This window comes from Leptopilina heterotoma, unplaced genomic scaffold (assembly GCF_015476425.1).
Source record: "Leptopilina heterotoma isolate Lh14 unplaced genomic scaffold, ASM1547642v1 Lhet_60, whole genome shotgun sequence".
Taxonomy (NCBI): domain Eukaryota; kingdom Metazoa; phylum Arthropoda; class Insecta; order Hymenoptera; family Figitidae; genus Leptopilina; species Leptopilina heterotoma.
Genome location: NW_025111138.1, coordinates 5,944,937 through 5,960,853, shown reverse-complemented (window position 1 = coordinate 5,960,853; position 15,917 = coordinate 5,944,937). Strand labels below are relative to the sequence as shown.

Below are 15,917 nucleotides of genomic sequence, written 5' to 3'. Positions count from 1 at the left end.
TTTACCAACCATTTTGGTCTATTTAATTATTATCTTAGTCTATTTATCTACCTTTTTGGACTATTTATCTATTATCTAGGTATCTTTATCTATTATCTTCGTTTCTTTATCTATTACTTTAGTTTTTTTATCTGTTATCTTGGTTTCATTATCTATATTATCTTCATCTATTTTTATTACCTTGGTAATCTTAAGATATAAAGTTTTTGCGTTAGGAAAAAAAGTTTTTGTCCTAGCTGCACGAAAAGTATGTCATTTCGGGCACTTAAAGTGGGCGCAAAGTAACTGATTCTCGCCCGGGGCCGGGGAAGCGGGCGCAAAACTTCTTTTACGCCCGCTGACGTCACATAATCGGGCGCAAAAGTACTTTTACGCCCGCTTGCTGTACTTTTGCGCCCGCTTCGCTCGTGCCCTCAATGCCATACTTTTCATGCAGTTAGGACAAAAAATTATGTTCGCAACATGGGCGCAAAGGTGATTACGACTTTGGCGAGATTTCAGGACCTCGCCGCAATCATCTATTTTGCGCCCTTGATACGATAATAACTATTCTACTGTTTTCTACTGATTTAAAAATCTATATTAATAATCGTTGTATTCCGATAATCTGTTCGCAGTTTGAAATTAGTTGTTAATTGCTTTTTTGTTTCTTAACTTTAAAAACGAATGAAATTCGAAATAATCATTTCGTACTATTTGTCCTTTAAGAAAAACAAATCCTTTGACATCAAAAAAAAAAAACTTTTCCCAACTAAATATAATGATGATGTATATTTTCTCTATATTATATATAGAGCAGTATAAGTATGCTGTGTCATCCGAAACTATAAAGAAAGGAATGAAAGTGAAAAGGGGGGAAGGAGTGGTTGTAAACAATTCCCGCAGGATGAGGAAGTTGTGATAAGAGGGCTGGATCGTAGAAAGAAAGCATTTAAAAGGATTGAGTCAAAACGAACATGACATAAGTTAGATTTCATTTTCCCAAAGGCTCAAACAAAAGAAAAAAGAAAGAAAGAAAAAAAAAGTTGCCTTTCCCCTAGAAAGAAATTACTTATTTAGAAATGTCTAAGTTGACTTTGCCCTCACTTTTGCGCAGCTGTTAATGGACTTCCCTAAAATTATAATGAACAAACTCCAAAAGTCTAATTAGCTGTGTTTTAACAATTCTAACACATCAAGAGTCGAGGAGATAATTACGAATATAATTAATAATTATTTATTTTCTATTTTGGAATGTAACTGGGCTTGAAAAAAATGTTTGTAATCGAAAGCAACATTTATTCTCAACAAAAAAAAAACAAGGTAAATGGTAAATTTTACTAAAGAGTAATTTATTTAATTTCTTTTTTTTAACTTTGAAAATGGCGATAATGGAAATTCCATGGAACTTCTCCATGAAATTTACGTGGAGTTTCCATGGAAATTCTGCAAGTTCTTTATTTTTAAAATATTTTAACATTTCCAGTTTTGTCATAGGTTAGAAAAATCAGGGAAAAGTCAGGGTTTTTTATTAAAGTACTGGAAAAAATTGAATTTATAAGAAGTTACAAATTATTGCAGAAATTCAATTATTTTCAAAAGTCATAAAATTCTTCGCAGAAATGCAATTATGTTCACAAATTTTTTAAAATGCCATGTCAAAAATTCAATTATCTTTAAAAATAATAAAATTCTTCTCCAAAATTCAATTATTTTCAAAAGTTTTAATAAAATTCTTGGCAAAATTTCAATTATTTTTAAAAATTTTCCTCAGTTCAATCATTTTCAATATCTACTATTTTTTAATAAAATTTTTCAAAAAATTTCAGTTATTTAAAAAAAGTGTTGATAAAATTTAAAGCAAACATTACATTATTTTCAAAAATAATATAATTTTTCACCGAGATTCAATTATTTTCATGAATAATAAAAATCATCACAGAATTTCAATTAATTTTAATACAATTTTAATCGAATTTCTTGAAAAATGTAATTATTCTTGAAGATTTTATTAAAATTTGTCGAAAAAATTGAATTATTAAAAAATTTGTTGCTGAAATTCTTCATGAGGATTCAATTTTGAAAAATATTTATATATTCAATAAATAATTTTTTTTTTTGTATTTAAATAATTAAATTCTCGTAGAATTTTCTAATAAAAATTGATTTAAAAATGAATTTCAGTTAAAATTTTAAATAATAATTGATTATTAAAAGCATTATAGCACGAATTTTTAAAAATAATTGAATTTTGGATATTTTTGAAAATAATAACATTTTTCGAAGAATTTACTTAAAATTATATTAAAAATAATTGAAATTCTATGAAGAATTTTATTATGTAGAAAAATAATTGCATTCTTGCAACGCATTTTATTACATTTTTTTTAAATAATTGAATTTATTTAAGAAATTTAATTAAAATAGTAGATTTTGAAAATAAATTTGATTTTCAGCGAAGAATTTTATTATTTGTAAAAAGTAATTGAATTCTTGCAAAATTATTTTCAAAAATAATTAAATTTTTTGAATAATTTATTTAAAATTGTATTAAAAATAATTGAAATCCTATGAAAAATTTTATTATTTATGAAAAAAATTGAATTCATGTGAAAAATTTTATTACTTGTAAAAATAATTGAATTTTTGGGAGGATTTTATTAAAATTTTTGTATACAGTTTAATTTTTTTTTTTAATTTTATGGAAATTTAAATTATTACAAAACATGAAGACATCAATAACTCCGAGTCTTCGACTCGGAGTGATCGATATCTTCATATTTTATAATAATATTCTTATAATTTGTTAAATTTCATAAAGGTTTAAATTAAATTTTTTTTGACAATTTTAATTCCTATGGAATTATAATAATTATTAAATATTTAGTTAAAAAAGAATTTATTGGTGTTTTGGAATAATTTTACAATTAAAAATATTAGTAACTAAATGTAATAGAACAGTTTTTTGAGAATCTAATAATTTTTACAGTGAATCAGAATATTCTTTAGGGTCAGGAAAAAATTTAAAATTTTCTTCTGAAATCAGGGAAAAGTCAAGGAAATTCTGTAAGTTTTTTATTTTAATAATATTCCAACATTTAGATTATGATTAGAATCTACTAATAAGCTTCGTTGCAATTTTTTTGCAAAATGCGTAATTTATTTAAGTTTTGCAAAAAAATTGCAACAAAGTTTATTATTAGACTCTAATCATAATAGAAATGTTAAAATAAAATATAAAACTATTAATAGAAAATTTCACTAAATGTCTAACTATAAAGTTGATTTACTACTGACACAGAGAAAATAAATGTACCTAGAAAGTCTGTTTTAAATATTACTTCTGATTTTGATATTATTTATTGTACTACTGTTATTCAAAAATGCAGAATGTCTGACAAAAAATTTAGTTACTATACTAATACAAAAAATAAAAGACCCTAGAAAGTCGGTTTCAATTCACTATCACTACCTATATAATTTGTAGAATGTCTGACTAAAAAGCCCTCTTACTACTGAATTCAAAAATTTAAAAAAACTGTCATGTCTGACTGGAGCTGACTATTGCTACTGATATTAATTTAGAAGTATGTCTGACTAGAAAGTCATCTTACTACTGATTTAAAAAATAAAAAACTATAAAGTCTGCTATCAATCGACTATTACTACTTATATTATAATTTGTTGTATGTCTGACTAAAAAGCTCTTTTACTACTTAATCCAAAAAATTATAGAATTTAAAGTGATATTTGTCTGACTATAACTGATTATCACTCCTTACTGAAATATTAGGAAAATGTCTGACTAAAAAGTTTAGTTACCACTGATACAAAAAAAAAAAAATTAGAAAGCCAGTTTTGAATTAAGTAGGTATTATTAATATTTGCAAAAAGTCTAAATAAAAAAACCTTCCTACTACGAAAATTACAAAATTAATGAATTTAGAATGTCTGACTGGTACTGATTATTACTACTTATCTTAACGTTAGCAGACTGTTTGACTAAAAAGTTGAATTACTACTTCATAATTAAATTTTACAGAAACTCAAACTAAAGAGACCTCTTACTACAGAAAAAAATTAAGAATCTAGAATGTCTGACTATAACCGATGATCACTACTGACATTAATTATTAAAATTATAAAAATGTCTAAATAAAAAATCTCACATGCCTTCTAAAAAAACATAAAGAACTTTTAAAGTCCTCCATTCATTTTCATAAAGTAAAAATTCAAAAATAAAAGAGACAAATTCAAAAAAAGACAACATTTTCGAAAAAATACACAGAAAATTTAACAAAGATAAAAAGAATTCCAAAAATCAAATATTTCGAAGGAATAATAAAAGGGAAAAAATTTTCTATTTTGAAAAGTAACTTCAAAAACCAACTAGATAAACAGAGGAATGTTTTAACATTTTGAAGCCACTTCGAATTTGTCCTAAAGCAACCTCGTTAAGAGACGTATATAACGGGCTGACTAGAAACTAGGTCGAGTGAAAATAGCGGTGTCCCTTACAACGATGTAGCGTGCCATTTAACATCAATGAGTTTTTCTATTTTTCGACGACGTTAAAGTGAGAAAAAAAAATTGTGTGTGAAACAATATGTTCCGCTTTCATAGAAAAAAAAAAAAAAATGAAGAAAGAAAAAAACAAGTGTCGTCTCTAGTAATATTTCCTTTAAACGCAAACGAAACAATTGCATTTTTCCCCCGCACACGCGTTTTAATCGGCCTCAATGTTTAATGAACTATGTATACATAACCCTGTTCTTTTTTTTCTCTCCTTTTAATCCATCTTCTATCTCTATCCGTTCATTACAGTCTAGAGATTAATTATGGTCGATTAAAAGATTGGATTCTTCCTGTCATTAATTAAAATGATATTGATTTCGTTTCATTTTTTTTTCTTCCATTTAAGAACTAAACTATTTATAAAAAAAACAACAACAAAAATCAACTCTTTGTTGTCGTATATATAGAAACATTGGTTACAATAAAAGAAACAATTGACAATAGGATCCTTTTGACACTGACGTGTCGTTTGTGTCAGATTACAACTTGTCGTCAATTGAAGCAAATTTTTGCGTCTATATAAACGCTCTAAAACTATTTTGTGAATCAAACGAAATGACGCGTATAAAAATTCTCCGAGAATTTTACTGTCAGTCAAAAGAGATAAAATGTCACCAAAAAAAGAAAAAAAAAAATTAAAAATAGAAAAAAACGATGCGACCGAAAAAAAATTTGTGCTTTCTACAGTAGAACTTATTTCATTCACCAGATATATACTAAATTTTCAATAATAAAAAAATTATTCAGAAAAATTCAAATACTTTGTAAGTTGACAATTGACAAAAAAAATATTAAGCCCAAAATTATTCTATTTAAAATAAATTACACTTAATTGATTCAAATAATTATAAATATTTCTAGTCATTTCTAAATATTTGAAATTTTGAAGTATAAGTATTTATAATTTTACTTAATTTATAGAATTTATAATTAATAATTAATATTTGTAATTTAAATTATTAGTAATATAATTATAAAAATTATAAATTATAATCATTTTTATAACTAATAATATAATTTTTAATTGTTTGCATTATAAATATTTATAATTCTAATTATTCAATATAATTTTAATCATTAAATAATAATTACAATAATTATACGTAACGTGTAAAATTTATAAAAATGTATAATAAATATAAAATTCGAAAACATAAACAACAAAATAAATTCCATAAATAAATCTTGTTTTATTTAATTTTACGATATCGGAAAAAAAATTCTACTAAAATCTTACTGGTAAAAACGATAAAAAAAATTTTTCCAAACGTTTCTATAAATAAAAATAAACAAAACTTTAACGAATATTTATAATTATAATTACAAAAAGTTTAATAAATATTTACCAAAAGAAAGTATCGTGAAAACATAAATTAAAAATTGAATTAAAAAAAATAAAACTTCTAATTAAGAAATAAATACGTATAGTAGACAATTTTTTTTCACCGAATAAAAATATAAATCGTGGAACTTTTTCATTTTTTTCCCCTGACAATGTAAGTGAAACGTTTTAATTACAATAAATCAATTGCTTTCAATTTAAAAAATATATATATATTTGTAAAAAAAGCACATTGATTTTTCACCACTGACCTCTATGGAAAATCACAAATAAAGTATAAGTGGAGCAAAAATATATTATGAAGAAAAAAAATTCTATTTTAAATCAAATTTTATGGAAAGAAAATTTTTTGTAAAAACAAAGGAAGAAAGAATTAAAAGTTTTAATATTTTCATGAAAAAATTAATTTTAATACCTAATTTTAATTAACTTTGAACTTAGGGATTGAAAATAATAAATAAAATGAAAATATTTAAATAGAATAATTTTTTCTGTAAGCCCAATAATACTAAATAAAGAAATAAAAATGAAATAATAAAATATTTTAAATATTAAATAAAATAATAAATCATAAAATATAATAAATAAAATAAAAACGACTGTATTGGTAATGATTTTAATTTATTAAAAAACAAACATCATTATCCTGATTAAAAAAATTATGCATTCCATGAAAATGAATGTAATAATAATAATAATGAGAAAAAACGTAGGCGAAAACAAATGTAATATCTCTTTTTAATAATTTAAATAATGAATTTTAAATTTTAATACTGACAATTTGTTATTTGTATTTTTAATATGAAACAAGAAGTTTTCTCAACATGCAAATTCATAAAAATTATAAATTTTCAATATGGAAATTTTTCATTCTTTCAAAATGTGTAATAATTTTTTTTAAAAAAACGTTTCTTTAGTAACGGATATACTTTATTTTTTTAGTGCACAAAAATAGCTTATAGAGCACGCATACATATATATCTATAAAAAAAAGTTTATATTACGGTGTGAAAAATATTTTCCATGAAAACTTTTAACTTTTGGTGCAATCTTTTTAAGAATTTCAATATCCATAAAACGTGAGACATGATTCTTTAGCACAAAAGAAAATTTTTTTTTCTCCATATCTTTAAAAACGTTTAGAGTATTTATAAACATTATATGATTTCTTTTTTTTTTTTTTTTTTTGAATTAACTCTATATTTAAATAAAAAATAGAGGTTTTTTGTAAATATAAAAATTGTACGCAGAGTAAAGTTAAAATTTCAATTATACATCTTTAACTGCATAAGAATTTTTCATTTTTAAACATATATTTTCCATATTCCCACATTATTGTTCCAGGACGGAATAATTGTATTTTTTAAAATATCATTTTCCTTATGAAATAGAGAAGCGGTGTAAGAAAATTTGTGAATAGCAGCAATTTTTAAAATAATGTTAAGTAAACAATAAATCATGAGAGCAGAAAGTAATTTTCAATTTTAATTTCAAGCGAAAATGGAAAAAAATTGTCTTGTTTTTCTTTTTCCTTTAAACAAAAAAATAAAATAGATTTTCTAGCATTTTTTAAAAAATTCAACATTGTCGTACAATTTAATTTACAAATTCAATTATAATTCAAAATTATCTGATTAAAGAAAAGAAAATTAATTATTTACTGACTTAATCCGGATGAATGAAAATCCACTCAGAATACATTAAAAATTAACATGTGACAAAAAAATATATATTTAAGAACAGGATTTATTATCCAATGATATTTTCTCCAATTACCGATTTCAATTTTATCGTATAAAAAAATAGTCTTTTATCGCTTCAAAAACGCTTTTTTTTAATTATTAATTTTTTTTAATTATTCAAAAGGTTTTTTTCCATCCTTTTTTAAAAAAAGAAAAAAAGATTTTACTAGGAAATTTTTTCGTCACAATTCTTTTTATCGAAATAAATGACAGATACATAAAATTTGAAAATCAACTTTTTTATTTCTTTCATGACAACTTGAATTTAAACTTGGCTTTTTCAATTTCAAAGTAAATTGCAATAATTAATTGAGAATACAATAGAAGAATGTAAGCGTTTTGTAGAGGAATTCGAAACTTTCAGCGAACGGGATATTTAAAAGATACTAAATCGAAGCAAATCTATTTGAGCTTGCAACAAATCAAAATTCTTTGCAAGGGAAAATTAAAAAGTTTAAATATTTTTTTTTTTAAAAAAAAGCTAAATTGTTGGGAATTTTTTTCAAGTTTTATTATATTCGAAATTCTTTTAATTAATTTCATTTTTAGAAAACATAGAATTATGAAAGTCTGACTAAAATTTACTATTACTACTTATGGAAAAGTTAACAAAAAATTTCTGCCAGGAAATACTTCTGATTATTGATACCAAACAATAAAAAAATTTGGTAAACCTGACTCGAATGGACTATTACTATTGATATTCAAATTTCCAGAATGTCTGACTAGAAAGCTCTCTTACTACTGAAAACAAAAAATTTAAGAATCCTCAAAAGCCTGTTTCGAATTTATTACTACTGATTTTTTTTTTATTTATCATTTTTTGTATATTAGTAGCAAAATTTTTACTGTATATTACTCCTGATATTAAAAATTGCGGAATGTCTGGCTAAAAATCCCTTTTACTACTGATAGCAAAAAATAAAAGAACCTAGAAATTCTGTTTCACATAGAATTTTACTACTAATATTACTGTGTACAGAATTTATCACTAAGAAACATTTTTACTACTAAATTCAAAAAATTAAAGAATCACGAAAGTCTGTCTTAAACTGACTATTACTACTGATATTAATTTTGAAGTATGTATGACTAGAAAACCCTCTTACTACTGATTTGAATATTAAAAAAACTTTAAAGTCTTTTTTCAGTAAACTATTACTACTGATAGTATAGTTCGTAGAATGTCTGACTAAAAAGTTCTGTTACTACTAAAACCAAAATATTATAGAATTTAAAGTGACAGACAAAAAACTGATAATTACTACTAACGTTCACAAAATGTCTGACTAAAAAATTGAGTTACTGCTGGTAAAAAATAAAGAATGGCTGACTAAAAACTCCCCTTTCTACTCATAAAAGAAATAAAAGAACCTAGAAAGTCTGTTTCGAGTCTTTTAATATTAAAGTTTACAGAATGTTTGACTAAAAAGCCTTCTTACTACTGAAACCATAAAATTCTAGATTCTAAAAAGTCTAGAAATAGAAACTTAAAGAATTTAAAATGTCAGACTGAAACTGATTATTACTACTAATATTAACGTTACTAAAATGTCTGACAAAAAAGCCCTCTTACTACTAAATCCAAAAAATTAAAGAATCTCGAAAGTCTGACTTGAACTAACTGTTACTACTGATATTATAATTCGGAGAATGTCTGACTAAAAATCCCTCATACTACTGAATTCGAAAATGTCAAAATCTCTAAAATCGGAATTGAACTAACTGATGCTACTGATATTAACATTAGAAGTGTGTCTGACTAGAAAGCCCTTCTACTACTTAAACCAAAAAATTAAAAAAATTACATTGCCAGACAGAAATTGATTACTTCTACTAATATTAACATTTACAAAATGTCTGACTAAAAAATCCAAGTACTACTGATATAAAAAATAAAATATAGTCTGACTAAAAATCTCTATTACTACTGAAACCAAAAAAAAAAATAGTCTGCCAAAAAATCTGTATAACTACTGAAACAAAAAAATAAAATAAAGTCTGCCTAAAAATCTCTATTACTACTGAAACCAAAAAATGAAAGAATTTAAATTGTCTGACTGTAACTGATTGTCACTATGAATATTAATGTTTGCCAAACGCCTGACTAAAAAGTTGAGTTACTACTGAAACCAACTAAAGAATGTCTTGACTAAAAATCCTGGATGGCCTCTTTTAAATATTACTACTGATTTTATTTATTATTTTTTGTATTATTATTTAAATTACTACTACATATTACTACTGATAATAATATCCTCTTCATACTTAAACGAAAAATCAAAAAAAGATCGAAATTTTGTTTCAAATATTACTTTTGATTATTTATTTTTGTATTAGTGGTTGAATTCCTACTATATATTACTGCGGATATTAAAAATTTCAGAATGTCTGACTAACAAATTCAGTTACTACTGATATAAAAAATTTTTTAAAAACCTATTATTTAAGTAGATTCTTACTACTGATATTATAATTTTGTAGAATGTTTGACTAAAAAGTCCTTTTACTAATAAATACAAAAAATAAAATCTTGAAGGTCTGACTTAAACTGACTGTTACTACTGATATTAATTTCGAAGTGAGGCTGACTAGAAAGCCCTCTTACTACTGATCAGAAAAATAAAAAAATACTAGGAAGTTTGTTTCCTGTAGACTATTACTACCTATATTATAATTTGAAGAATGTCTGACTAAAAAGTTCTCTTACTACTGAAAAAAGAAAAAACCTTGAAAGTCTGTTTGAAATGAACAATTACAACTATTTTTCCTAAGGATATCAAATTAAGACAAAAAGCGAAGCAACGTTGTAATTCGTTTTTTATCTTAATGTGATATCCTTAGAAAAACTGTTACTATTACTACTAATATTAACGTGGGTAAAATGTCTGACTAAAACCCTCTGTTACCGCTGATTCAAAAAGAGTAGAAGATAACAAAAAAAAAGTTATTCAAGGTAAAATAAATTCACCTGCAAAATTCTCCTTTCGAAATTTTTTCATCCAATTGAGTTTCATAGAAAAAAATATACCACTTTTACCTTATTATATCAAAACCTTTCCGATATAATTCAAAAAGATTTCGAAAGCAAAAAAAGAAGAACTTATTTATATCCTCAATTTCAACGAAAAGCAATTTTCTTCAAACCTTTCACTACAACTATATACAAACCTAAATTTTACCTGAAGAATAACTCCCCCCCCCCCCAAAAATCTCCTTTTTTTGTTTTTTTTTTATTTTCAACCCGTGAAAATCAATTTCACTTCTAGAACTCCGTTTCTAAATAAAGGAAGCATTTATTGAGGAAGTCCGATACAGCGCGATAAATATTTCAAAGCGTGTGCCCTCGTGAGAGGAGGCACTCTAGCGATGAAAATCGTATTACATCTCGACTCACCGCTTCTTCCAGTTGGTGTCGGTGCCGATGGTGCTTTGCTGGTTGGCTCCGGAATCGGATAAATCGGATCGCAGCATTCCCTCTCGGGAAACTCACTTCCGTTGACGAGAAGACACGACACAAGAAGGAGAATGAGAATGACGGTCAGCGTAAGTTGCGCCGAACATGTCAGGATTCGCCTGACACGTGACATGGCTCAGCTCTTCAGGGATCTATCATCATATTAAAGGAGGACCTTAAAATCCTCGATGATCCTCTCTCTCAAATCCAATAGGACTACTCCCTTTTATCTCCTACACCTCAACACGTCAAATTTCATCTTGACATTTCCTTTCTCTCTCTCTCTCTCTCTCTCTCTCTTACTCACAATGTCTCTTCTCTTAACAAATCAAAATTTCTCCTTCTCTTCATTATTTCTCTCCTCTCTAAATTCTTAATTTAAAAAAAAATTACACACTCCACGCACATTAATTTTCTTATTTTCACAACTATTTTTTACGAACCCAAAAAAAGAATAACTAATAATTTTTTTTTTCAAATCAAGAACTGAACACGAATTTCAGAGACAGTATGATAAGGAAACAAAGGGTGGAATCTCACCGGTACGAAGTCGTACCAGTCTTCGATGCACGCACTCACGGAAACAAAACTACCGCGCGCGCGAAATGGAAGGAAATTTCTTTCTTTTTTTTTTTACACTCGCGAATAACACGCACGTGATTTTTTCTTAATTCCTCCAAAAAGAAAAACAAATCAAATTTTTAATAAATTAAAATTGAAGAATTTAAAAACAAAAATTAAAGAATACTGGAGGTGTATAGTGATCATTTTTGCCGGAGGAGGATGAATTTCTGATAAAAAGAATTGCAATTTGGAACAAACCGGTAGTTACGATGCGGCAAATATAAACGTCCACGTGGTTCCGCCGAGACTGACGCGCACCTCGGTGTCCCGACGCCCAATGATGGGTGGTTGTGCGATAGAGAACCACCAGAACTCTCCCTCCACGCGCCAACCATCCCCCTTTTTTCAACCTGCAACCCTAAACCACTACTACTACTACTACTACCACCACGCGAGTAGAAATTCAACGAGCAACACCGAGTGATACCGAGTCATTCCGAATGATCAAAGTATCCAGGCTATATAAGCCCCTGCTCCGCTGAACGACCCTCCTTTTTCGAACACCGTGTTCCTGACCTCGTTCCACGGTTTGTTAGGGTCGGTTACGGTGAGAAGCCTCGGGCCCTCACAAACTGACACGAAAGTCAAGTCATCGTCTGCAGATCGAAGGTCAACGCGTCTCCGAAAATTTCAATCCAAAACACTTTATAGACACTTTTATATAGTGTAAATGTGTATCGATCATTTTTCGGTCATTCACTTTTTAAACTCTTTTCTTATATACATATATAGGTATTCAAATCAAATGTGACCTTTCTTTCCGAAGAAGAAAGTTTTACTCTCTTTCTCTCTACAATAAGAATTTGTAAAAATCTTAACTAATTTCAATTTGTGATTTTTTGATTTTGAATTAGTAAATTTTACTAACAAATTAGAAATTACTATTTATTAGTAAAATTTACAAGTCAGAAAATTTGCTGAAGTTAATTACTTAATTTCAGTAGTGATAATTAGTTGTAGTCAGACATACTACCTTCTTTAAGTTTTTGATTTCAAAAGTAAAAATGCTTTTTAATCAGACATTCTGCATGTCTTATTATCAGTAGTACAATTCGAGTTTAATAGTCCATTCAATCTATACATTTCTTCATATCAGTAGTAAAGGGGCTTTTTAGTCAGACATTCTGCTAATGTTAATACCAGTAGTGAGAATCAGTTATAGTCAGACATTCTACATTCTTTAAGTTCTTGATTTAAGTATAGTAAGAGGGCTTTCTATTCAAACATTTTTAGCACGCTAATATTAATACTAATAATCTATTTAAGTCAGATTTTTTAAAAACTTAAATTTTTTCTTTATATCAATACTACAGTGGCTTTTATACAGACATTTTTTATTCTTTCCATTAGTACATGGTTGCAACAAAATGATAAATATAAAATTCCAGGTTTTTTCTATGGTTTCCAGGTCAATACTTATATGAAATTCCAGTCAAAAATTAAAAAAATTTCTGGCCTAAATAATACAGCTTCAGCTCTAAAAATTTCTTTAAATCTCTAAATAACAAAAACTTAATAAAAATTAAAAAACCAAAATTTTTCTTCTGTAGTAATTTTTATATCGCAAAAAGATAAAAACATTTTTTTAATTTTAAGTTAAAATTTTCTTAAAAAATCTTTAAACACGCAAAATTCTAGAAATTTTTTTAAAATCAAACCAAAATTAATTACTGGTTCTAAACTATTATTAGAGCAATTCCAATAATAATCTGAGTCATCAAAATTAATTTAATTTACAATTCATAAAAAGTAACCAAAGCGAACTTTATCTTCAGTTTACTAAGAACTGTTGGTCAACAAATTTCTTACTGGTCCTAAACTATTACTAGAATAATTCCAATTAATATCCGGGTCATGAAAATTAATTTAATTTACAATATAATAAAAAGTAACCACAGCCGATAATCAGCAGAAGATGAAAAATTATATTTTAATTTTAAGCGAACTTTATCTTCTGTTTACTAACAATTGTTAGTTAAAAAATATTTTTTTGGTCCTAAACTATCAATAAAACAGTTCCAATTAATGTCTGGGTCCTCAAAATTATTTTAATCACAATTCATAAAAAGTAACCACAGCCGATAATCAGCAGAAGATGAAAAACTATATTTTAATTTTAAGCGAACTATATCTTCTGTTTACTAACAATTGTTAGTTAAAAAATATTTTTTTGGTCCTAAACTATCAATAAAACAGTTCCAATTAATGTCTGGGTCCTCAAAATTATTTTAAACACAATTCATAAAAAGTAACCACAGCCGATAATCAGCAGAAGATGAAAAATTAATTTTTAAATGAACTCTTCTTTCTGTTCACTAATAATTGTTAGTCAACAAATTTTTTACTGATCCTAAACTATTACTAAAATAATTCCAATTAATATCCGGGTCATGAAAATTAATTTAATTTACAATATAATAAAAAGTAACCACAGCCGATAATCAGCAGAAGATGAAAAATTATATTTTAATTTTAAGAGAACTTTATCTTCAGTTTACTAACAATTGTTAATCAAAAAATTTTTACTGGTCCTGAACTATTACTAGAACAATCCCAATTAACGTCTGGGTCCTTAAATTTAATTTAATTCACAATTCATAAAAAGTAACTACAGCCGATAATCAGCAGAAGGTGAAAAATTAATTTTTAAACGAACTTTATTTTCTGTTTACTAAAAATTGTTAGTCAAAAAATTTTTTCTAGTTCTTATAACAATAGTTAGAACAAAATTTTCTCAAAAATCTTTAAAAACAGGCAAAATTCCAGAAATTTTTTTTAATTTGATACTATTTCCAGATTTTTTATACCTTTTTCTTAATTACATACCTTTTCCAGGATTTCCAGACTGTGGCAACCATGTAGTAGTAACATTAATTTTTAGTCAGAGATAATTTTAATTTTAATTAGTGACTGTTTGGTTCTGAATTAGTAAATTGTACTAACAAATTAGAAATTACTATTTATTAGTAAAATTTACAACTTCAAAAGCAAAAAGTCAGTTACTTTATTGAAAATTGTAATTTTGCAAAATTTAAAAGATTTTTATAAAATAAAGTAAGAAATTTTAATAAAGTTGATTTGTCAATAATAATATTTGTTCACGAAATTTTTAGTTTCTTTTGAAAAAAAAATTATGAAATTTCTGTTTTTTAATCTGCAAATTTTAATTTATGAACTAATAGGTATTCTATTCAAAACTGACTAAAACCACCCATTACCACTAATATAAAAATTGTAGAAATTGAAACAATTACTAAATTATATCACTGATTAAAATTCACTATTTTTTACCTACAATATCTATATATATATACCAAAATCAATAAAGTGGAGTTACATAATAATTGGAAATTATTTCGAAGCAAGCACAATTTTTAAGAGAAAAACCTGTCATAAACTATAAATCTCTATAAATGGATACAATATATGAGAAAAAAGAAAAATATTGAAAAGAATAATGTCAATATGAATATGTCCTTCTGTCTTTTCTGAAAGGAGGATTTTATTGTAAGAAGATCAAAATCGTGAATAAAGTAACATGATATTCATAAAATATACATATACTTTCATTGTATATATTTAATATTTAATATTTAATATTTAATATTGATAATTGGATTTGAGTACGAATATTAAACTGATTTTACGAAAACCAGTATAATTAATAATTAATCAAATTCATAACTTATTCAAAGAAAGAAAAATATTTCTAATTTACTACCTATTAATTAAAGACTGAATTGCAGATGTCTACAGTAATTTTATTAATTAAATAATAATAATCCTTTTTTACTAAATTAATAATTTTCTACTATTCTCAAGTTAATAATTTCAATTAAATCAATAAATTCATTTTATTTCATTATTCAGTTCATTTTATTATTAAATGAATCATAGTAACTATAGTATTTATTTAATTACCCTATTTTTAGTAGGAATCTAATAAATAAAATCTTTTTAGAAAGAAGCTTAGAAATAAATATCGTAAACTAATAATTTACTACTAAAATTTTTACTATTAACTGAAAATTAATGATACATTTCTACGCAAATAATTAATGGTTAAACATTAACAAAAATATTACTATTTATACTATTATTATTATAAAATAATACGAATACTATTTATAGGAAAATAGTAAAAACCTAAAAAAATAAATCGAAAATAAAATGCTAATAAAAAATATATCACAACAAA

The 15,917-nt window shown here is 25.4% G+C and overlaps 1 protein-coding gene across 3 annotated transcripts in view; it reads right to left on the bottom strand.

Annotated features, from left to right (window-relative positions):
* LOC122509404 overlaps positions 1-11,982 on the bottom strand; it is a 531,572-nt gene extending 519,590 nt beyond the window's left edge. For all 3 annotated transcript variants that reach the window (XM_043623440.1, XM_043623442.1, XM_043623441.1), the window contains exon 1: positions 11,036-11,982. In XM_043623440.1, coding sequence (XP_043479375.1) covers positions 11,036-11,228 — 193 coding nt within the window. In that variant the 5' untranslated portion in view covers positions 11,229-11,982. The remainder of the gene's footprint in view (positions 1-11,035) is intronic.
* Between the last annotated feature and the right edge of the window lie 3,935 nt (positions 11,983-15,917).